Source organism: Fopius arisanus, unplaced genomic scaffold, assembly GCF_000806365.1.
Source record: "Fopius arisanus strain USDA-PBARC FA_bdor unplaced genomic scaffold, ASM80636v1 scaffold00026, whole genome shotgun sequence".
Taxonomy (NCBI): Eukaryota; Metazoa; Arthropoda; class Insecta; order Hymenoptera; family Braconidae; genus Fopius; species Fopius arisanus.
This window is the reverse complement of record NW_011887765.1, coordinates 170,223-194,095: the sequence shown is the minus strand read 5'-3', so window position 1 is coordinate 194,095 and position 23,873 is coordinate 170,223. Positions and strand designations below refer to the sequence as shown.

Below are 23,873 nucleotides of genomic sequence, written 5' to 3'. Positions count from 1 at the left end.
GTGAAAATTTCAGTGAATAGCTCCTCGATTGTCATGTTCCCCTGATACTTTTACAAAAATTTCGAATTTTTCACTTTCAGTGAAAATTTCAGTGAATAGCTCCTCGATTGTCATGGTCTCCTGATACTTTTTCAAAAATTTAGAATTTTTCACTTTTAGTGGAAATTTCAGTGAATAGCTCCTCGATGTTCATGTTACCCTGATACTTTTTCAAAAATTTCGAATTTTTGAATTGCACTGAATACCTACTTAAAGAAAAAATTGGAATTATGAAAAAAAAAAAATGAATGATGGCAGGATCGAACCCTGACCGTCTGCGTGGTAGGCAAGCACGTTACCACTAGGATAACGCACTATTATAATAATCAAATTTCATTATGAGTATATATTTTGCGAAAGTATCGTTTTAAAAAATGTCAAATTTTTGAATTTCACTAGATATCTTTCCGATTTTCAAGTTTTCAGTTTTTAAACAATATTTCGATTGATTAGCCATTTACAAAAGAAAAAATTGGAATTATTTAAAAAAAAAAAAAATGAATGTTGGCAGGATCGAACCCCAGCCGTCGGCGTGCTAGCCGAGCACGTTACCGTTAAGATAACGCGCTCATTATAATTATTTGTTTCAATAGGAGTATATCTTCTACATATTGAATAATTTTTTTCATTTAAAATTCCACAAAATGTGGCTTCCTCCTTCCACTCGTTCTACAAGCGGCTAAATTCCAGTTAAACAAACAAAAAGCATTCATGCCGCAGAAAATAAAATTCACCCTGTCGACTTGATGGACACCCCACCATTGCGAGTTGCGCCCTCCCTTTCTGGGGGTGCAGTACTACGATGCCGCTGGGGTTACTCAAACCCGCAGAACTGAACCTCTACTTCAGTCAATTCTCTTTGACTGAGCCTCTACTTTAGTCAATCCTCTTTGAACTGAACCATCGAGTGAGTCCCTAGGGTCCCTAGACTCCGAAAGCGTCTGCTAGTTCTGCTTTGTGCTCCGTGTGTTCTCCTGTGTTTTTAGATAATAATAACTGGGAAGAAAGTGCATCGTGCTGTGCACAATGAGAATTTTCGCCCCAAATAGTGCAATTGAGATGTAAAGAGCGACTGGAATGCTGTTTATCTCAGTGGTGTAATTTCGTTCTGCTCAACTATTTTGGGCCAAGTCTCTGCTCTTGTACCAAGGAGAAAAATGTCGCAAATTTAATTTGCCCGAGAATGGCGAGGGCTAGTGCAAATCTGAGAGCAACTGAGAATTGACGAGAGCGGGAAGACATGTGTTGGCGATTGGAGAATAATTATTTACCAAATAGTTAATCAACACCACATAAAATACTGGAACAACAATTCTGGGACAATAATTCCGCCAATTTCCCTTGACAGGCACAGATTCTAAAATCTCCGGAAAATCAGATCAACTATCCAGGATGTAAATAATTCTCAGTTACTGCACCCTCAAGAAATAAACTATCCGTGAAAATGGGATTTTTTATGAGAAATCAGATAGCATCAATAATTTCCTCTGAATAAATCTGGAATAAAATGCTGAACGATTGAGAAGAGAGTCAGATTGTTTTCTTCTGAATTACTGATTAGTGACGTCTAATTTTATCCCGTGAGATCTTTTCTTGGAACGTGTGTGAGCTGGAGTGTTTATCAGTTCATTGGAATCAGATGCTGGCCTAGGTACTGGAGGTTGACACCAGCCTCTGAGGGAGAATTTTTGGTATCACAGATACCACTGAGAGCTCAAATCATCAGTCATATCCGACTTGATGAGATTCATTTGACGCAACATCTCATTTGTGTTGGTGATCCATTATCGAGATTCAGCTCTACTGTACCGGTGATTTCAGTTGGTGGATGATAAGTGGATGAGTCGCCACTATCGCTGAAGCCGCAAAAAGTGACAGCATTGGCCTTCTCACTTCTCTCTACCAGATAAACACAAAATTGGTTATATGTTGTGTCATAAAACATCGCAATGGCATCTTTGAATGTAGTGTCTTCGTATCATCTCCTCGTATTACTGGGTATGAGCATGTTGGAACAATAGCCCCAATCTATTTACTCCTCTTTTAAACTCCAATCTCCATTGTTGGGAAAAACACCGAGCCCTCTCTCGGGGTTATTAATACATCCATTCGTCATTGTTGTGTGTAAAATCAGTATCCCATCCTTCTGCATCAACTTAAAAATCAATCAATTTGTCGCTCGTTTTAACACTGCTCCGATTTAGAACACTCACGTGCTTTGTAATCACACATTTTATATTTTTTTTACACATCTCCAATCAATTTACTTCTGTTCCTATAGCGTTTGAACCTCGGGGATTAATAAAAATTAATAAATTTTAGGTTTACTAGCAGTATCATCTGGACACGATGTCAAGGGCTCGACTTACTGTGAATTTTACAATGAAACGATGTGCCCAGGATGCTCTGAGCGAGAGGAATGTGCCCCACAGGAGCCCGACAAAAGAAATCACTGCTTTGTGCTGTGGCAGATTGATGATGTGACGAAGAAGTCCACCATAAAATTGAAGGGTTGCTTTCTAGATAGCAAAGAGTGTTATGACAAGAATCAATGTGTAGAAAAGAACGCAGAGAGGAAGAAAAAACTCTTCTTCTGCTGTTGCGATGGCAATATGTGTAATCAGAATTACACGTGGGATCCTCAGCCCACAGAGCCACCCACCGAGCATCACGATTTCAAACCAGTTCCAAATACTGAACAGCAAATTCTCACACTGGTGCTGTCGGTGTCAGTGCCTCTATTAATACTCATTATTATCCTGTCAACATTATACTGGTGCTATAAGCGGAGAAAACTTGGGTATTTCAATGAGGTAAGTGCAATGGGAAATTTCATTCGACAAATAGTAGAATATTAATAGTAGCTCATTGGGTAAATAATTTTTTTCTCCATGCAGGTGCCAACGCTCGAGCCTCTGCCTCTGCCACAGCCATCCCCTAATTTAGGTCTGCGTCCAATACAGCTAGTGGAGATAAAGGCGAGGGGACGGTTTGGGGCTGTCTGGAAGGCACAGCACAAGAACGATGTTGTTGCTGTCAAAGTATTTCCTGTGCAGGACAAACAGTCTTGGCAGACTGAGCAGGAGATCTTCAAGCTGGCACACATGGATCACGAGGATATTCTGCATTTCATTGGTGTGGAGAAACGTGGTGATAATTTGCAGGCTGAGTTCTGGCTGATCACGGCATATCATGAGAAGGGCTCTTTGTGTGATTATTTGAAGGCTAATGTCGTCAGTTGGCCAGAGATGTGCAGGATTTCAGAGTCCATGGCTAGGGGACTCATGCATCTCCATGAGGAGATTCCAGCTAACAAGGCTGATGGATACAAACCAGCTGTTGCTCACAGGGACTTCAAGTCGAAGAATGTCCTTCTGAAATCGGATATGAGTGCGTGTATAGCTGATTTTGGCTTGGCACTCATTTTTCACCCCGGGAAACCCTGCGGAGATACTCATGGACAAGTACGACAATTCTTTCGTTTTTTAGATCATTTTTTTAAATTGTTAATCCATATTTGTGTAATATTTGATTTCATTTTCGATTTTGTGGAGTGAATAGAATTTTTAACTGTGTTGTCAGGTTGGTACTCGGAGATATATGGCTCCGGAAGTCCTCGAGGGTGCCATAAATTTCACGCGCGACTCATTCCTGAGAATTGACATGTACGCATGTGGTCTAGTTCTCTGGGAATTGGCGTCCAGATGTACTGTCCAGGATGTGAGTAGTCTTTAAAACGTTTTCTCCATTAATTTCAATTTTTTTTCAACAATATATTTATTTTTTCCTTCACGTAGGGACCAATTGGAGAGTACAGATTGCCATTTGAGGAGGAGGTGGGACTGCATCCCACTCTGGAGGACATGCAGGAGAGTGTGGTCCATAAAAAGGAACGTCCACTGATCCTGGAGACGTGGCGAAAACACAATGTGAGTGGGACCCTAATTATTTTGGTAATAGTGGTGATATTTATTTAATTGAATGGATTTTTAATTTTTGAAATTATTTAGGGGCTCGTTGCAATCTGCGACACGATGGAGGAGTGCTGGGATCATGATGCAGAGGCTAGGCTGTCAGCGTCGTGTGTCATGGAGCGAGTTGCTACTCTCAGTAGAAGTCTCGTTATAAATTCATCGACTTTCATCAGAGTCGACAACACAAACGAGTGTCTGAATACCAAGGAATCTAGTATGTAGTTAGCTATAAGTTGTAATCATCATCTTAGACTCAACTGTTTTCTGTATCATGTATTTATTTCATTTAACGTTAATTTTCTCGGCTCTTTCGCAACACCGACGAGGAACGCCTTGATTTTTTTTCTTTCTGACTTGCACTGCCGCCCGGTTGTTGCTCAACTAATATTAATAGTGATGTTATCTTGCCAACAGTGTAAATAATTCATGTATTTTATTCGCTTATTCAAACTGTTTAACTGGATTAAGGTTGTCCTCGTCAATGCTATTAACCATTCATTAGCGTTCTGTAATTCTAATGACTCTAACTATTGTGCTGAGTGAATCCAATCATTTAGGGAGGTGGAAGTTGAATCTTTAACTTGGGGAAGAGTATGGGAAAATGATCATTAAATACTCGCGAATTATATAATTCTCCAGTGATGCTGATAATGACCCTAATACAATGTACCTGGTAGATACAATCGTGTAAACCGATTGATATAGCCACAAGGAATTTAGCATAACGAGACAATTTTCGGAGCTTCTACTAAGTTTATCGTTTGGTAAATCATTCAGCATGAGGATTAATTGAAACTTTATGAATCTGTCATGGATATTAACAAAATTAATCTTCACACGGTCATTTATTCTCATTTGATCGCCACAACATGAGTTTTTAATTAAAGAAATGTGTATAAAATTTTAGATCGACACTTACTTGTCTGAACCGTACGAGGCCACGGATACGTAATTAATTGTACAGGGAATTCTACCGATGAAGATTTTAACGCAGAGAAGAGTAAGCTGCATATGAATAAAAACTTATCAATTTTTTCAATCGTGTGTTTGAAGACTATTATGGAAATTAATAAGAGGAAGAACAATTTTATATGTAATAGGTCTACTCAGTATCGTATGTTTTCCTCGTGTAGCTACAAACAGTTCAACCGTCGCTAATATCCCACGCATGCTTGATTTCCTTCCTCGAGAGGATTTATTCTTGAGTCATCGATCAAATGGACATCTGTTGACTGACATTGGGTTTTGACAGTGCCAAATAGTGTAGATAATCTCATATGTTTTTAATTTTTCTACGTTCTCTGTTTATTTCATTTTTTTTTAATTCACTGGCTGCATTATTATTTTTTAGTATTAAGAAACCAAAAAGTAGAGGGAATTTGTGATTATTTTGCATGATGTTTGAGTTGGAATTTCGATATTTAGGATCACCAATCGTGCAATATTAAATTTGAGAATCCTCTAGTGGAAAATAGATCACTTGCAATTGATAAAGATGTAACAAGTCATTATTTTCATCGTTGGTCGGCAGCATACTTCCTTTCTACCGAATTGTGCATTAGATTGATGTCGAATGAGGGAAAATAAGAACTTGGTTGCTAATACATTTCGTACCTGCACAATTTTTCACTTTAATTGATGAAATGAGCTTTGAAAGGGAGTCATGTGGGAGTTGATCGGATCAGTGAATTGTTATTGAAAAAAAAAACCATACAAGCATTAAGTGCGTACTCACCAGTGAAATAATTCAATTGTATGATTCGAAAATGTACTAAAATATCTAGCGTATGTAATTATGCTGAAAAATTTGTCCATCTCGTGTTGAATTTTCACTTTAATCTATTAATTTACACTAGCCCCCAGTTGTGGGAATATTTTTCTATATTTTTAAACAACTGTTGAAGTTATGATTGCGAATGTTTTTCGGCTTTGTTGAGCAATCTGTCATCGAGGTAATAGTCCATTTATACTGTTTTATTTTCCATTGAATTTTTCGTTGAATTTGACGAATCGAAGGGGCAGAGACTGAACGGACATACTTCGTCCAATTTTTTATAAAACTAACTCATGATTGAATAATCATTGCTTTCTGGATTATGTAGCAGCTATCGTTATATGTTATATTGCAGTTATATGCGAAATACAGGCGTAAATGAGCTGGATATCCTTCACTTGGAATGCATTGTCCACACTTGTGAAAATAAAAAGAGATGTTTAATTATGTAAATACCATGGTATACGTATAAAAGAAAAGAAAAATATTGGGAGATTGGAAATTTTCATTCATCACCCGATAATATCAATTATATTCTCCAGAATGTTTCGACGATGCGTCTGTGCACAAAACTCATTATAGCGTATTAGTTTTTTCAGTCTAAGTTAGTTTTTCGAATGAATAAGAAACAATCTGTAGACACACATCCCTCCCTTCGCCCTCCCTCCCATAATTTTTCAATAAAAAATATCATTAACATTTTCAAATAGTGATCATTTATTTTGTAAAACAGACGAAACACTTTTCCATCATGAATATCATCATTTTATTTATGTAAATGTATACATACTTATATGTTTTCTCAGTTATGAGTGTTGTTACTAAAATTTCAACCAGATCTCTTGTTCACTCGCATCCGTGATTTTCATATCATCTTTATGTATTGCTTATTAATTTCAATAATCCCCGCACAGAATACGATATAATTATCATTAGTTTTCAACGTAATGAGTACAACATCTAATGATTTTCGGTCAGTAAAGCCAAAGTGAGATACTTGTACATTTAATATATAGAATATATACAAACTACTCCTCCTCCACTGTTATATTTTATAAATCCGTATGAATTTCAACTCTGTAATGATTCCCATCATCTGGCAAATCGCTGTTGCACATTTCTAATTTTCTGTTTAGTCTGCGGCACACATGGACTGTACATAAAGCAATAAATCTCAGCAATGTAGCTACTATAATTTCTTCTCCTTACGATCTCAGGAGGCTTTACACTCTATAATAGTAAGCAAAAACATGAACTACAGAGAATAACAGAAATCCCGTGAACATCGTAATGATATGGACTTAAACACTGGACGATAAAAATTAATGAAAAAAAAAACGCAAATATTCCACGTTACCACGTGGAACATCGATGTTAAACATTCTAGACGATTAACGGAGGTGAAACGAGGAAATGATTTATTACCGCTCGTGAACTCATGAGTCTACACGCTACGATCACAGTTAAAGTTGTAACATATCTATAAATTATAATTCCAATGACATGATTTTACTGACTCTCCTAGAGGCGCAAACTATGAAAAGATATAGACAAACCCTTAACTGATGTACTAATTCCTCAGAATTATATTTCTCTTCGCCATCATCAAGAATAACTAATAATTCACAATATATCGTCTTATATCTTTGTGTGTTTTTTTATCAGACAGAATGACTAGGGATTATCCAAACTCACTTGGAGGGACGAACTAGCAAATTAAATGTAAAAAATGGTGAAGCATTATAAAAAGAGGCGGCAAATTTATTAGAATTGGCGATCGCTGATCACTAAGCTGTATTTGCCATTATTACCAAACGCTTTTAAAATATTTTGTCCTTTATACACTGTACAGTTGTTTTTTTAGCTGATCTTGGCTTTAATTGGGAACAGGAGTTGCCGTATGTTAAGTTTGATACGGTTGGACGCATGATCGTGGTACAAGGCCTTTGCGCTCGCCTTTAGCACAGAGAAGCCATTTGTTGTCGACTTCCAGTATCACTTTCAATCTGTCGCCCTCGTTGAAAGACAAGTGGCCATTGTCCGATGGCAATCGGTGGGACAACGTTCGAACCTCCCTGAAATCGAATTGTGTCATTCAGGGGACCACTGGCAAATGGAGATGATTCATTAAGAGATTAAGATTAAAGTGGTGATTTTTAATTTATTTACCTCTTAGAGTATATTATAATGACCAGGAGAACTAGAGGAGTGAAAATGAAAAATGAAATGGAAGCATGGGAAAGCGAATTTTTCTCAAAAATCAAATTTTTTCATCGACTCATTGATTTCGCACATTTTGGGGAATTCGAGAAGATAAAAGAAGAGTACGTACTTGAGAGGTTTCTTCCGAGACGGATTTTTCGATGCAGCAGGTGTGTTTGCCCTCGGCAAGGAAGTGGACGCAGCTCGTCTCTGAGGGGAAATTAAATTCTTTTCTTTAGCAGTTATTCCGTGGGATTTATAAGGTAACGAGCTAGGTCTCGTCAAGTAGGGCCTTGCCGTCGGAGCCACGTGTTCCTGATCAACTCGACTGGTCCTCCGAGGTAACTCCTTGGACTTGATCTCTGTATGTTTTTTGGGAACCAATTTGCTCGGGGGTATCGATTTTTTCAACGTCGGAATTCCACTCACAGGTGATTTGCTCTTAGGATTTCCTGATAGTGCATTCGACACTTGTTTTACGGGAGAAGTGAGAAGCCGTGGAATTTTTGATTTACCAACACTAGTGGGAGTTTGATTCGGTGAGAACGATCGCCCTGGCAGGGGTGCCTCTCTCGCCTCCTCCTTTCCCATCATCAGCTCCCACTTCTCCTGTAATTTCCGGAACTTCAATTCACCAGGAATTGAATTACACTCTTCATTATCATCATTGTCGTGAGCCTTCAGATCTGGAGTTGTCGTCCTCAGGTGCCGGCGATTTCCTCGGTTCATCAGAGGCGAGTGTTCGAGACTGTCAGTGTAATCCTCAGAGTCATCCAGAGGCACCTTGGAGGTCCTGATAAGATTGCTCCAGCGTTTCTTCATGGCATTATCCGGATCGACCCTCGTGTCGTCATATCCACAGGATCTCGGACGAACTTTCTTTGGACTCATTCCCCTAGGAGTGACGTACTCGGGGCTGACCTCGAGATGCTCTCTGGACGAGTCACTAGCTCTTCCAATGCCATTGGCATTGCCAAAACTGTTATGTAGCTGGCGATACTGATACAGGAGGTCCAACTCGAAAGGGCAAAAGGCGAGGGGCTGCAGTAGACCGAGAAAATTGTCGATTACTTCTCTTGTCTCTGCACACCCTAGCGCTGCTACGAATAAACTCCCAGTGGTGTAGTGCTTTCTCAGGATTGACTCTCTGGTGCACAAATAGGCGAACCATGCGTCCAAGGCTCGCAGGTTCAACAGGCCGAAGACGAAGGCGTGGAACTTCAAGAGGCCCTCTGTCATGAAGTCCTCACTATTTATTTTCTGAACTAGATCGTTCAGGGTATTTGTCAGTGGACCCTGCTGGGAGGATGCCTCGACCACCTGCCATACGCTATTGCTGATGGGGCCGAATGTAGAATTTAAATGTGGTTTCAGCCCATTGGTCATTATTGCGTACAGTGTAGGACACAAATAGCTCAGGCACAGCTGAGCGCACTCATTATTTTTCTCGTACTCGTCCTTCGGGTCAGACTGCCAATACCTGATCAATAAATCCACTGCTTTACTCACTGAACCTATGAATTTGAATCTGTCGTTCAGATCTATTGGCTTGCCCTCTGAGGAATCTATTGGTAATGCATGAGTATTCTCTTTATCATTGTCAAGTCCATTAGTCTCTCCTTTGATAGCCAAGTGTGCCTTACGCTGGTGGACAGCGAAGCTCACAGTCTTCTTTTGGGACTCCAGCATCTCCGCACCCTTTGCCACATCTTTATTCATTTTTAAAGCTAAGAATTTTCTGACATATGATCGAAGTTTAATATCAGAATCCTCACTACCATCGTCACTGCTGTTTGAGGAGAATCCACTCCGTCTGAGGAACTCCTCCAACTGTTTTATGTCATCCTGTCGTCTGGTCTCATCGATATGTAATTCATCCTCGGAGATGATTAAATTAGCTGCAGCAGCTTCCTTCATCCTCTCGACGTATCTCCTCTCCTCGACTTCATCGACGTCTTTGTCGGAGTCTATGATCCTCCCATGTCGCAGAAGTTGATGATCATTGTTGATGTAGTAGGGCTCCTGCAGGGACATTCTCTTATTTGATTCTGTGGACTGTCTCTCTGCCTCCTCGACTCCTATCTCGAACATGCTGTAGCGTTTATTTGAATTTGGAGGTTTTCGCAGGATACTTCTTGGTAGTGGAGGCCTTGGGGGTACTTTTCCACTAGGAATCGTATCTCTGTCGTCACCCTGGGGAAGGGAGACAGATCGTTTTGCCGGTCCTGGCTGGTGGGGAGCATTCTTCCTATCCTGGTTGATGAGGCTATTCTCCGAACTCATGCTGTCATAACGATATAAATAGAGAGGATTGCTGCCACCCTGAGGGTTCAACGATGAGTCAGTGAGAATTGTTGAGGAGCCACGGTACCCTGAGGAGGGTTGGGTCGCTGTACTGCTGCTCGATGACACGTTTCCAGCTGCTGTTATATCATTATTCATTCTCATCCGGTGACGCATTGGAGGTGATAAACAGAACAAGGGCTTTCTCGTTTCCTCCCCAAGTTTAACATGCCTCGGGATGTCAGGCACATCGTGAAGGATTTTTCTGTACTCCGAGGGCAGGAGGAAGGTCAGGGACTCCCAGTCTTTGATGTGAGAGAAGCCTCGTTGTTTGAGGGCCTCTATGTCGTTGCAGGAGAAGGGACGGGTCGTTCTTCCATTCTTTTTACAACCGATTCTCTCGTGGGGCTTCAGGGAAATCATGTTCTCCAGAGATTCTTTGGCTTTGAGGAATGATAGATCTGGGAGTGTGTAGTTTGGGTAGACTACGTAAACCGGTTTCTTGTCGACTAGAGTCTCACGTAGATATGGCATATTATTCTTTGGTGGGCCGAGGGAGTACAGCAGTGAGGTCTGCACTCCATTCTCCTCTACTTCGGTTATTGTTTGGATGCCTGTTGTTTTTCTCAGGCTCGGTGTTTGTCTCTCATCGATGTGAATCTTATCGACGTCTGCTTCCGATTTCAACAGGCTCTCGGACAACTCCTCCACCGAGGGCGACTCCTCCTTGAATTCTTTTATCGATGGAATACGTTTTGATGTATTGGAGGAACTGACCTCGTTGCTCGATGTACTTCTGTGGCACTCGGTTTTCAACCAGTTTATTGTGAAATCATTCTCTGGAATGTTGGATTTTTCATTAATATTTTTACGATGAATTTGGGTGTTGGTGTTTGTGTCACTGCTACTGTGACTGTTGCTATTGTTGTTACTCGTAGGCCAGTCGTTGTCACTCGCTGAGTCAGATTGGTCTAGGGTCAGACTCATGCCCTCGGCACTCATGCTCTTTTGCTTCATAAATAATTTAACGAGACTCATGTTTTGGATTTTTTTCCCAGATGTTGTGCTGTTTGTGGAGCTCTCGTTTATCGATCTACTCATCAATCCTGAGTTGTGGAGATTCTGGTGATTGGATTCTGCAGAATCTATTGAAAAGTTTAGGGGCAGGAGACTCGAGTGATTCAGATCTGGGGCTTTTCTCAAATCTGGTAAACTTTGGCTCCTCTTATTTGTATTCAATAGATCACTGTCTACTCCTGGGGTCGCTGTCGCTCCTGCTTTACTTAGAGCTGTTGCAGCTAATGACAGATTTGCTATTGTATTGTTATTACCAGAGCCATGACGTATCATTACTTTGTGGTTTGATGAGTGCTTTAGATTACTCCAAGTCGTGTAGATTTTCGAGTCAGAACAGGCCATCGATAGGTCCATCATGTTCTTCAGGTCAATATTGGTGTTGTAGAATGTCTCGCGGGGTTGATTCGACTTCTGACTCTTCTCCTGGCTCTCGAAGTCTTGGGACGCGTCTGAGTACATCGTCATGCTACCCTCGAAGGCTATTGTGTAATTGTTTTTGTTATGCGTTTGACAAGTCAAGAGCATGTCTTCACAGTCTAAAGAGTCAACACTGTAGCTTCCCCCGGGGGGCAACATCGGTGTCTCCTTCACTGGGGAGAACAGTAGGGATGATTTGCAGATGGAAATCGTATCGGTCGTGGAACAAGCCGAATCTTCTCCCTTTAATCAAACATTTATCGTTGAGTGGTGTGTTATGAAAAACAGGCGTTAAATTCATTCTATCGTACCTGACTGCTGGAATGGGGACTGATGGAGGAGCCAATGTCGATTTTCTCCATGACAGAGCCAGAAATGCTGGCATAACGCTCCCTCTGGTAATTAAACTGTTTCGCAAAAATAATGAAAACGAAAATGATTGAATATATATAAAAAAATTAATTAAAAAAAAAAGATTCAATTGGACTCTGCTAGTTCTCAATGAATATCCCAGAATTGAGAGCAGATATCGCAATTTTGATAATAATCTTTTCTCCGGCTTTGAATGAGCTCTTGAAAAAATGTTATGACAACAATTTTGATATCTGCCCTCAATTCCGGGATATTCATTGAAAATTGGCGGACAGCCAAAATTCGCTTGAAACGTTTTACTGTGCCCCTGAATTATTGCACGAGGGAATTTCAAAAATACTTGTCTTATTACCTCTGATTGCTGGACGGGATCAGTGCACATGACTGGGAGAGCTGTGAGGAGAGTGTGTATGTCAGCAGTGCGAAAACTCTCCATATCCACTTCAGCAAGATTGGCATCCAGATTTCGTGCCAAATCGTCGTAGTAACCCAGATCATCTTGGGTGTACGACATGGACAGAGAAGAAAGGACACTTGGATGAACATGGAGACTTCCATCCCTGTACCCATAATCAATGAACCACTGGTAATCAGAGTTGTCCTGGATAAATTCCGAGCCTATCAGATCCTGAGAATTTGGATCTGCTGGATTCGAATTGCAGTCAGAGCCCGGGGTCTGAGGATCTTCCATCATTGTTGCTCTTCTGCCACAGCCTGAACAAAGAATAATGAAAAAAACCAATTAGCAATAGGCAGAATGTGCTGTCAACTGCATTTCATCATCGAAAAATGCATTCAATGCATTAAACAACGAGTCTCAACAATCGCATACCCAAAAATGGAAAGATTAGCATTACACCTAACAATGAATATCAAATGTCACATCGCTCAACTCAATTGTAATGATTCCAATCATGTGTCAATGATGTTTATCCTTTACTTCTCGTGGTGTTATTGATTTCTCACTTCATATGAGAGAGAGAGTGAACCTATTTCGACATCGAGTACTAACCTTCCTACATGGCATTACGATCGATCCGTCCCTCGCGTAGGCTACGACGACGAACCCACGTCTCTTTATTTTTCACATCAGAATGAGAAATACGAAACAGGGGGATTATCATTACGAGTTGTACTTGATTTCATCACTGACACACCGTAGATGATCAAGACAACCGTGGCTCTTGCATCAAATACCAGATCAATATTTGGAAGAACTAGAATTTAGAGCGTTTATCCTGGTAAACCACTTGCCACAACTGTCAACTCGTCAAGTTGTCACAGATTGTTGGGCAATATTGCCTACATCTGGACTACACCCGTATGACTTCTCCACTTTGAACCACTGGGAGAAATGAAAATTGTCAGTGAACTGACGTCACTCTCGTGGAGCAATGGCTGCTGCACATACGAATGAAATAACGCATGCGCAATTGCTGGAGTGTAATAACAGATTTTTGGGGGACGACCCCAACAATTCACATCCAACAATCCTCCAATTATCACGGTTCATGTATTTGTATTATATATTTATTATTAAATTTAATTATTGAGCTTGGTCCTATGTAGACGAATTTTTGTTTTTATTTTTGGATTCTTGTGATCCTGTCGAATATTCTGGGGAGTTATTTCACGGATTATTTGAGAATTTATAACTGGGAATTAGAACTACTGATATTTCTCCCCTCAACGAGGGAAACGTGCGCAATTGGACAGAACGTTCAACGACTTAATGATTCATGCAATATCACTTAAGGATATCCAAGTTCTTCTACTACTTTTTATCCAGAAATGCTTTTACACTTGAAGAACTTTCGTTTGAGCCACCATCTAATCCCACATTTCCGCATATTTTGAAATTGTTTTATTATTTAAACTCCAGAGCCCTGACTTCCAATCTGCTCAATAAAACAAAATAATAATTTATCTATTTTCAATGGAAGACCTTGAAATAACAACAATAATGCCACTCCATTTTCTTCCAGTAATTTATGAATTGAAATTCAAAATTTTCCCTACAATCGCCATGACATTTCATGAATAAGAAAAATTATTATTTCAATGATTCATTCAAGTACTGAATGTTGAAAAAAAGACAATTCAAATATTAATTACAATTTTTGAGGTTTCACTCGTATAATTTTCTTGTCGAAAGTTACGCACCAAATAATAACAAGTACTTGGACATTGTCAGAGCAAATACAATTGAAATATCTTACTCTTTCTTCCGTAGTTTCTGTTTTTGACATTGCGTCCGTGTATGCGACATCGGCGTTTGGGTTTATCACAAGTCGTTGATTCCCTGGCCAAAGGGGAATTCAGAGGGCCGACGGATAACTCTGCTATCTTCATGATGACGCATAAAAGAACTACTAGCATCATTTGACGCAGGCAAGCCCTGTTTCTCCACCCCTCACTTTATTCTCAAATACCAAGAACTCTATCACAGCATATTCACAATGTTTATCACTTCTGAGTACATTACACTGGATTCGCTCGAAGACTTTCAATCTCTCTAGGCTCAACTGCTGAATCAACAATTAATCCGATGATTCTCGACAGAGATAACGCCCAGGAAACGCCATATGAGCGAGAGAAAAAGGGAAATCATATCAGCAATCAATTGAAAGGAAGTTAGATGTCCAGGATTGATATTAATAGATGTTACGTCAATTGGAGTGGAGAGGGACGACTCTGTCTAAATTGCAACAAGTGAGGATACAATTGCTCCGGTTAATTGGGCAGCCACCGACCTAATGACTAATCATTTTATCCCATCTTCTTGGTATTGTAAATCTCGTAGGAAATTGCCAATGCTTCATAGAGTATTAACACATCACAGTCTTCATTATTCATTAATTGAAAAATTTCACGTTATTCACTGCTGAAGAATGAGTAATTAGCTCCAGTAATTAGCAGGTAAGACTGCATCAACTGTCTGCATCAACTGTCTGCATTAACTGTCTTTATCAACTGTCGCCATCAACGAATTAACAACTCTATTGTCTTTTAGATTATTTGATTGATATTCTTTCACAAGGGAGTTCCAAGGGATTCAGTACTCAGCACATTCATGGACTAAAGTCTGACTCAAACTGGTATGATTGCATTTACTCCGCGCGGGAGAGATCTTGCACACGACACGACACGACGCTGAGTTTGATCTCTATTAATACGACCTGGTGCAGAACAAGAATAACACAATACACATGGCAGAAGTCCTCTCTTCCTCAATCTCCTGGAGTTCATTAAATTATACCCTTCAACTGCACAATCTACTTGCACAGGTGCCTCCAAAGGTGTGCCACTAGTAAATATTATCCGTTATATTTTCCTCATTATTTTGTTTTTATGGATCATGTCTCGTGGAATTTTAGAATATATGGGTAGTGAATGGAAGTCCAAAAGGATTGGATTGACAAAAAGAAGATGATGCTTATAAATATATGGGAGAACTGAAGGCTCTGGCATATGAGCATGCCACTGGCATTCAGATATACATGGCATATGTCCACACATGCCTGAAAGATGTGTGGAGTTTTAAAATAACAACCCTTTTCATTGGGTCGAGTGAGCACGCCTGGAAATAGTTAATAACTCGAGTACGAAGTCACTGATATGGAGAGATGGAAAAATTATGAACACAGGGAATCAATCAAGCGTTCTCTACACTAGAAGTTCAATCGGCGCTGCATCTTTTTTTTTTATCAGCTTCATTGGTATTTATTAATCACTTTTTTTCTGGTGTTATCGTGGAATATTGTACTTGTACCGTATCTCAACAAGTATTCAACGCATTGACTTCTGAGAAATAGTGCGAGAAAAGTGAGTTGGATCGTGTCCAAGATCGAAGACCCTCTTGGCTGCTGGGGTCACTTTGGAAAATTCAGAGCTAGATTATAAAGATTTCTTTTTTTCTGCATTCCACGTAAAAATAAACTCAACTAGCTGTACAATCGAATGACATGGGGTTGATTCCATGAAATATTGAAGCCATTGTCACTCACCTTTGGTTCATATGATTGGAGTAATTTGTTCATCGCAGTTTTAAGTGGTGAACAAGGCCATTGTTGTTGTTGCAGTAATGGGCGATTAGATCTTGGGGTTGTGGGCGCTTTTTCCGGAGGAAGTAGAATATTTTTGATTGAAAATACTGAATAACTGACTGAGTCACTCGCCCCTCCCTGCATGCAACAATCCCTCTGTCGAACATTGAAGCGCATGCTTGGACAACTATTCGATTACAGGGGGTAGTTTTCCCTACTTGCAACTATCGCCCTCATATTTTGAAAGTTGACACTCGGCCTTGACTAGCTTATCCAGGGGAATGAAGAAAAATCTCTCAATTTTTGTCATTTTTTATTTCCATACATCTTATAAAAAAATATAAATTTACTCTATTCATTGATCCAGCATGTACACCACATATTCGACAATTATTTACACCAGACAATTATTAACAATGAGCGGCCCAGAATCCACTGATTATGAATGAAACACGCGGGTTATTCAACAGAAGGGTGGAATTATGTAAATGGGGGCTTTATATATTATATTAAAAAATTCACAGAAAAAAAACTAGCAAATGTGCTGGAAAATTCTGTTGAAGTTCTATTGAGTTGTCTATTAGTTTTTTTATTCTGCGTTGAAAATTCTGAAAAAATATTCCGAATCAATTCGAGAGAATCGATTTTTCTAACGGCTCAACCTTTTACAGTTTTTTATCCGATTTTCATGATGAAAAAAGGGGAAAGTAGAATTTTCTAGTGATCATTTTTTATTTAACAAAAAATTTGTGGAGAGTTCAATAGAAAGTCGATAGAAATCTCAACCGAATTTGCGAGGTTTTCCTATCATTTTTTTTTTGTGCGTGTTGTGCGCAATAAATACTAGTTTTAAGTGATTTTACCTACATTTAGGTAACAGCATATGCGTGCGTATTTTTATCAATTGAATATACCTTTCGACGCTGTTCTTTATTTTCGAAAAAAAAACGAAATACTGTTCATGTGGTATCACATATTTCTGAAGAGGAAATTCAATCGTGGACTAATACATATAAATAACTTGATAATCCTACGAAATATTACCCTTTGGCAGAGAAATTTCTGCGGAATGTTACATCTAATCCTTAATCTACGATTTAATTAATCCTGTAGCGGTAAAACGGTCAATTCGATCTGTTGATTACCAATTTTGGCAAATTATTTCGGTATTCGTAGGAAAACCAAAAATTCTTCTCATAAACATTTTTGTAGAGCAGATGAAACCCCACAAAAAGGTAATCACAAGTTTTTAGATATTTCTTGAAAACTGAGAAGAATACAGTAGACCGCAGTTGTTCTATAGCTTCGCTGCAGAATTTCTTCTGTCTGTTCCTCTCGTCATGGCTCTACACGTATCTCCTATTCTTTGGTGTTTTCCGACATCTTTGACGTCCAAATATCGCGATTATGACGATTGTTACCGTAGCTATTAAGACAGCACCGACAGCCCAAACAGCTTTGCTCGTTCCAGATTTTATAACTTCCTCGTTCTCCTGAGGATTTTTCTTCTCCACAGAGTGTCCTTCTTTCACTGTTTTCGTTGTGTTTTCCCGGGTTGATGAGGACTGATGCGGGGAAGTTTTCAGTTCGCTTGAAGTTGTTTGAGACTTCGATGACTCGCCGTCTTTCGACGTCGATGTTGACGCCGTGGTAGGTAGGGTTGTCATCTCTTTGCTTCTATAAGAAACAGCAATTTTCTTTTTGTCGTCTTCCAATTCTTCAATCGCCTTTTCTAAGGCCGAGGGATTGAAGTCCATCGACTCATCATCGAACTCGTCGAGGAACTCCTCCAACGGCGAGAAATACTTCAACAGAGAATCTGAAGATATCTCGTAAATATTCAGGTATTTCTTGATAGTTTCCCTCCAATTATCCTCAGAACCGTATTGAATCATTTTTATCAGCTCGTGTTTCTGCCCGAATGCCTGCACCTTCTCGTATCTCATCTCCGTGGAATCCATTATATTTTCGTATATTTGAAAACCCAGGAGTATTCCCAAGAACTTCGACAGATAAGGTTTATTACTGATGATGAATTCGTCATCTAAAAAAGTCGGTACACTGGTATCCACTGTGGAAATCCCCTCGTACTTCTCCCGATATTCCCACCAAGCGACAGTCAATTCCCCAGGAGTCAATGATTTATTCTGGATGACGTGGAGCCTCCACAGATCGGCTCCAAGATAATACGCCATCCTCGGGAGGACATCGAGGGCTGTCATCATCAACGACACGACTCGTACTTCGTCCTGATCATCAGTTTCGTTCACTAGGTTCAGGGATAGGAGCCAGGCTCGGCTCATGGATAAAACACCGAACAATTCCTCCATTGCTGAGTCAAGAGCGGAGTATCTGTTGGCCACGTTGAGGATCGGAATGTTTTCTATCCACATCTGGTGAATCAATGCTCTTGCCACATCCTTATGTGCAGATAGATAACTCGAAATAGACGACTGGTCTGAGCAAGTGGACAGTCTCATGGTGCCTGTGCAAAGATCTATCAAACGTGATGGACACTGTGCGGTAAAATCACTCTCCTCCCAAAATGGAGTTTCAGGTACGTGTTTCAACAGTATTTTTCCAAGGCGAGAGGCTGCCTTGTACAGATTTTTACCGAGTAAATCCCTCTTCAGGAGTTTTTCCCTTATTTCAAAAGTTATGTCGGGGTAGGGGATCGTCTGCAGGGCAAGCTGGGTCCAGTCGTAGCCCTCGAGGGATCCAAGTAAATGAGCTGGTAACGTTTCATTAATTCTAGAGGTATTAGAATATTTTTTGGTCAGTCTCTTCTGCAGGAATTCTAGAATTCTTCTGTGGAGGCGAGATACGTCTTCCCAGAGCCTTTCGGCCTCCTCGTAACTTTTTTCATAGTCATTTAGCATGAGCCAGTACTTATCAATGCTCTCCATATCTGTAAATAATCAATTATGCATATTTAATTAATTTTCTATTCATCTCGAAAGCTATCGATTCAAAGCAAAAATATGCAGATCATTTTTAGTTTAATGAATTGCCGATGAGAAATAGTACTTAAGGTTTTCGTCTAAAATTAGAGAAGATTTTGCATTTTCGTAATGAATTCAATCTCTGCGTTGGGGGACGAATTATTTAAACTGATTAGATTTATTGAAATTCATTCATATATCACGAATGCATTATCTGTAGACATACATCGAGTTGAAGATTTCCATGTCAGGGTTTTTCGGAATTGCCAAGTGCACGGATAATTACCGAGTATTGAGAATTAATAAGTGTAATTAACTCACCATTAGCTGCAGTAGCGTTCTCTACTAGTTTGAGGCTCTCAGCGAAATGACTGATTGATGGCTTGAAGTTCTCATACCATGATGTCCATATCTCGAATTTTTCATCAGCTGAAGAATTTCTCGACAGAAGGGTCTCGGTGCGCTGTCTCAGGGATCTATCAGGCATCGACTCATTACCAATAATTTTCGATAATTCTGCTGCACCAAGGAAAGAAACAAAGTATTGCCAATCTTCAGGCTCCATCGAGGCATCACCAGGTTTTGATATAAGATCAAGCTTGTATTGTAATTGGGAATTCTCGAGGGTTCCATTAATCATTCCAGGAATTTCGGTCTTCTGCGTACGTACGTATTCAGCGTACTCTACCAGTGTTTCTTCCTGCGATTAAACAATCCGAATACAATTAAATAACAACATTTTTACTTTCAATTTTATAAACAACAGGACAATGGTAAAACGAAATAAGTCGAGTTCTGCAGTTGGATCTTTGAGTCGATTAATCTCAAAAGTTATAGATTCCAGGAGAAAACATCAAGACACCTTTTTTGTTGAGAATTTAATGGTCCACAAAAAAGTCCTCTGATGTTTCTATGCAAAGATTATGGCTCTCGAGATAAATCGATAGCTGAGAAAAACAGTGAATTCGAGTCATCCCACTTTACTACTTCGGTACTTAATTCTAATTACGGTATTTACCCATGTCCGGCGGCTTGCATTGTTACATTCCTTGATAAATAACCATTTGGCTTCAGCTGCTTTGGTGCACGCATCCTCGTAACCGAGGGCAGTTAATTTGACAAACGAATCGAGCTCCGATTCTGATAATCCATTTATGCTGACGAGAAGACTCAGAATTACGAAAGACCACTTCAGATTCATACCTCGTACCTTAAAAAGAAATGGAATATCACCAAAAAATATTTCGTCACAAGTTCGAGTGAATTATTCCCTGAATTAACATTCCACATAAATAAGGGAAAATACAAACAGAACAATGCGTCAACGTGAATTATTAAATCAAGATAGTAGAACACAATTTGAAAGACAATACTCCGATGCAAGCCACTCAGCAAAACTCGTCTTGATTTCTGCTTTCTTAATATGCTTCTACTTAACTTCTGACCCTCACATGATCACAACGAATACCCAATCATCATGACTCATGGCCCACGTTTATCAATCTGATTGGGAGTATTTTACCTGTTTAATCATTGAATTTATCCTCAAAAAATATATTCAGTAATTCTTGGGATGAGGCTTAACCGAATTCCTCGATGAAATAATAAACTGAGTAAAACGAAACCGTTGATAATGACATCAAGCTAAAAATACACCAAGAAATTCAACAATTATTTTTCTTCTCCCGCTCATTTCACGTTCTTGTCGTTTATTCCCATTAAACATTTTTCATTACTCAATAATATAATTTACAAGTGACCTCAATGATAATTGCGAAAGGATTGTTGGGCTCTGGTGTTGTCCCCCAATTTCAGACTGTAACTCAGCAATTGTATACAATTTTAAAGAGTTCTTGAATTTTGAGTGACGACAGTTAAATATACTTGACTTATTCTCGATTTTGTTGATTTTATTTTTTACCGAGTTTGAATGATGTGTTACAAAGTTGCCGGGTTGGCTTCAACTGTCGGTTGATTATCTTTATACCGTTTTGGTATGTAACTCTACCGGTTACGTTAGCACGCGAGGTCAATTGCAAAGAAACATGTGTTATAATAAAATTCAGTAAATTTCTACCTTTGGAATTAAAGACCAGCTCCGTCACCAAATGATACAAAAATCGTACTGGAGAACAGATGATTGCGCCTCGACTTTTCAATGGAAATAAAATAAATGTTATTCAGTGCGTAACAACTGAAATCGAATTGACGTTCAAAGTTCAGTTCGTCCAAATTCTTTCATATCAGACCAATCACTCCGATGACATGATCAGCGTACTATCAACTATCCTATGACGAAATGAGTGAACATATATTGTGGTATTATTACAGGTTGTACCCATATAATCACAATCTGTACCTATAAGTACACCATTTTACACTGGTATTTGGGCTTTATGGGCTTTATTCAACAGTTGTGAATGATTGTGAGTACTCTGTGCATAAAACAGGCCATCGCACCTCTCAGGTCTCGTTCTCATCGGAGATATTTCCTGTCTCCATGGAGCTACACTACTCGAAAGCATGAGACAATTCAAAAATTTCCATTCACCATAACTCTGATTTATTGAAACTACATATATACAAAAACTGCCCACCTAATGCTATATCACAATATGAAATATTGGATTATTTATCGAGACGAAACGTTTAATAATGCACGTGTTATTTGTCATAAATTTTTCTAAATGGTACGTAGTAATCGTAGTAATACTGCTATCAATCAAACCACTCTCATCTGGTTTTATTTCGTCGTTAAATAAATAACTTAAGTACGATTATTTCTAGGATAGTGATGAAGAAAATAGGATATTAGTCTTCTTGCCTTGTTCTTACCTACAGTACAATAATAGGAGAACTAACGAGAGACCTATCGATGTGTGATGACAGAACGTTTTAAAAGAAAACTAAATCACTTTTAGATGTGATTAGGCTTTACATAATTTTTACCTTTCAACCCATGTATACATGTTAAAATGGAGAATATTGAATTTCATTTTCTATTTTTCCCTTTCTTCCTTCTCCTTCAGCATCAACAAGTGGAAATAGTAGAAATCGTAGAAATAGTAGAAATAGTAGAAATAGTTACATGGGATCATAAGTGTTCAGTGATAAATGTCGGATTGTCATAGGCTTTTGACTCTGACTGTTTATCATTCATCATTATCTGAACTCGCAGTTCTTTATCATTCTCGGTCTTTGTTTCAACAGCAACACTCCCATTGGCTTCTCGTTCTTCGGTTTTACTCGACTTTTCCTTCCTCATTGCGCGCTCCAATGTAGCCCGGTCCCTCCTGTGCTCTCTGTACAGCCATCTACGCACACATTATATCTATTTTGAATGGGGGACTAATGATTCGTTGGTCGACTCGACTGTTACTCATTCATGTCAATGAAAATTATGGTGGAAGCGGTTGGGAATGGCGTTAAAAATGGTAGTGGACAATGAAAAACAATTTTGATCCAGATACTTACAAGAAAGCAACTACTGCTGGAGCTGTCAGACATCCACCGAGTAAAAAGAATGTACCTGGGAGGGTGTTCATTGTCGATGCATAAACAGAACTGTATATTGGACCGTACACGAGGGGCATCAGAGATTCGCAGACACCGAATAATGAATTAACTTTGCCTGAAGACAACTGCTCATTAGATGGATTCAGAGGTGAAGAGGTAAACGAGAAAAATCAGTCGATTCGGACTGTCTGAGGGCCATACCGGAATTCTCATGAGAACCTTTTTTCTAGATCTCAATCCACTCTGCAAAAAAGGTCCTCATCAAATTTTCCCTCCGGCCTCTAGATTCGGAGATATCTTTTAAACACTTCAATAACAAACAAATCGACTTGTTGCTCTTTACCTCTTCTTTACTGCAGTATTTTATTTTAATTTTACTGTTGAATTTTTGCGTACCCAGTTCATCGGTTGGCACTAGCTTCGAGGCTATTGAACGCATTGCTATGAACGATGTGCCATTGACAATCTCCACGAGTGGTGCTGGAATTTAAATATAATTACGACATTGTTTAATTCTGATGAGTATTCGCTGGTTCTCACCGAGATACATCATCCAGTCTTCAGTGGCAAATGAATAGACCAAACTCGCCAGTATTTTGCTCATGCAGCTCATGACTCCCACCAAAGCATCATCGATCTTCAGGAAATGGCTGAAGAATCCGACGGATATCATCGTTCCTACGGTCAAACAGTAATATTTCAATTTTTCATCCTTGAATTCCACTGCAATCTATCACTTCCTTCTGTTTTCCTTCATTGACAGGCAAAAGTTATTGAATTTTCACGGCCATTATTACATCATCAACGAGCATTTAATAAATAACGAATGCTAATCACTGAGTGGAAATTGGAGGCTTTTTTTCAATTTTTGTACGAATGTAATTTTCCGAGAACGTTTTTACTGCCGCAATAAATAAACACCAAATGACAAGGTAAAAAATTCCGAATTGTTTCAAAAGCTGAGAATTCATTGATGCATTGGCAATTGGTTGAGAAATTTTATTGCAGAATAATAGATTCGATTTAAAATGCGCGTCGACAATTCGAGGGAAAGTCGACTGTCGCTTATCGTAAATTCATTGAAATTCATCGACTGATAGAAAAAAAGGAGAAAAATGGCATTTCGTGGAATAGTTGATTTCGGTGTGGGGACTCGCGTTAACATTGATCTGTATTTCCGCGGTTTTCTGTTCCTATTGCCGCGGTTTTTGTCACCTGTTCGGATAAGGTC

General features: G+C 39.3%; 4 protein-coding genes and 1 long non-coding RNA gene across 13 annotated transcripts; 2 read left to right on the top strand and 3 right to left on the bottom strand.

Annotated features, from left to right (window-relative positions):
* Window positions 1–948: 948 nt before the first annotated feature.
* put (activin A receptor type 2 punt) lies at window positions 949–7,045 on the top strand. 2 transcript variants are annotated; one of them, XR_892024.1, is made up of 8 exons: window positions 949–2,037; window positions 2,362–2,852; window positions 2,937–3,503; window positions 3,622–3,759; window positions 3,837–3,968; window positions 4,050–4,227; window positions 4,921–5,013; window positions 5,114–7,045. XR_892024.1 is itself a non-coding variant. In XM_011302061.1 (7 exons), the coding sequence occupies exons 1-7, from the start codon at window positions 1,989–1,991 to the stop codon at window positions 4,938–4,940; spliced, it is 1,575 nt and encodes a 524-aa protein (XP_011300363.1). In that variant the 5' UTR covers window positions 949–1,988; the 3' UTR covers window positions 4,941–7,045. The 2 variants fall into 2 exon arrangements, 1 of the variants encoding a protein (XP_011300363.1); XM_011302061.1 differs by having other exon boundaries at window positions 4,921–7,045.
* Window positions 6,487–16,835, bottom strand: LOC105264886 (uncharacterized). 3 transcript variants are annotated; one of them, XM_011302064.1, is made up of 5 exons: window positions 16,146–16,835; window positions 12,491–12,852; window positions 12,078–12,173; window positions 8,120–12,009; window positions 6,487–7,862 (listed from the first exon to the last, which is right to left on the bottom strand). In XM_011302064.1, exons 2-5 carry the CDS (start codon window positions 12,830–12,832, stop codon window positions 7,691–7,693), a joined length of 4,500 nt encoding a protein of 1,499 aa, XP_011300366.1. In that variant the 5' UTR covers window positions 12,833–12,852; window positions 16,146–16,835; the 3' UTR covers window positions 6,487–7,690. The 3 variants fall into 3 exon arrangements, with proteins under 3 accessions (XP_011300366.1, XP_011300364.1, XP_011300365.1); XM_011302062.1 differs by lacking the exon at window positions 16,146–16,835 and adding an exon at window positions 14,358–15,415; XM_011302063.1 differs by lacking the exon at window positions 16,146–16,835 and adding an exon at window positions 13,151–13,519.
* LOC105264887 (uncharacterized) lies at window positions 14,966–16,135 on the top strand. Its single transcript, XR_892025.1, has 3 exons — window positions 14,966–15,057; window positions 15,152–15,437; window positions 15,516–16,135. It is a non-coding gene; the product is annotated as an uncharacterized lncRNA (long non-coding RNA).
* Window positions 16,836–17,328: 493 nt separating the features above from the next.
* On the bottom strand, window positions 17,329–21,749 carry LOC105264884 (angiotensin-converting enzyme-like). 6 transcript variants are annotated; one of them, XM_011302054.1, is made up of 5 exons: window positions 20,887–21,018; window positions 20,649–20,770; window positions 20,145–20,336; window positions 19,448–19,826; window positions 17,329–19,092 (listed from the first exon to the last, which is right to left on the bottom strand). In XM_011302054.1, the coding sequence occupies exons 2-5, from the start codon at window positions 20,658–20,660 to the stop codon at window positions 17,531–17,533; spliced, it is 2,145 nt and encodes a 714-aa protein (XP_011300356.1). In that variant the 5' UTR covers window positions 20,661–20,770; window positions 20,887–21,018; the 3' UTR covers window positions 17,329–17,530. The 6 variants fall into 6 exon arrangements, with proteins under 6 accessions (XP_011300356.1, XP_011300357.1, XP_011300361.1 ...); XM_011302055.1 differs by lacking the exons at window positions 20,649–20,770; window positions 20,887–21,018 and adding an exon at window positions 21,204–21,749; XM_011302059.1 differs by lacking the exons at window positions 20,649–20,770; window positions 20,887–21,018 and adding an exon at window positions 21,048–21,140.
* Window positions 21,750–21,842: 93 nt separating this feature from the next.
* LOC105264881 (solute carrier family 46 member 3-like) lies at window positions 21,843–23,694 on the bottom strand. The gene is made up of 4 exons (XM_011302051.1): window positions 23,183–23,694; window positions 23,039–23,122; window positions 22,601–22,757; window positions 21,843–22,440 (listed from the first exon to the last, which is right to left on the bottom strand). Exons 1-4 carry the CDS (start codon window positions 23,313–23,315, stop codon window positions 22,221–22,223), a joined length of 594 nt encoding a protein of 197 aa, XP_011300353.1. The 5' UTR covers window positions 23,316–23,694; the 3' UTR covers window positions 21,843–22,220.
* Between the last annotated feature and the right edge of the window lie 179 nt (window positions 23,695–23,873).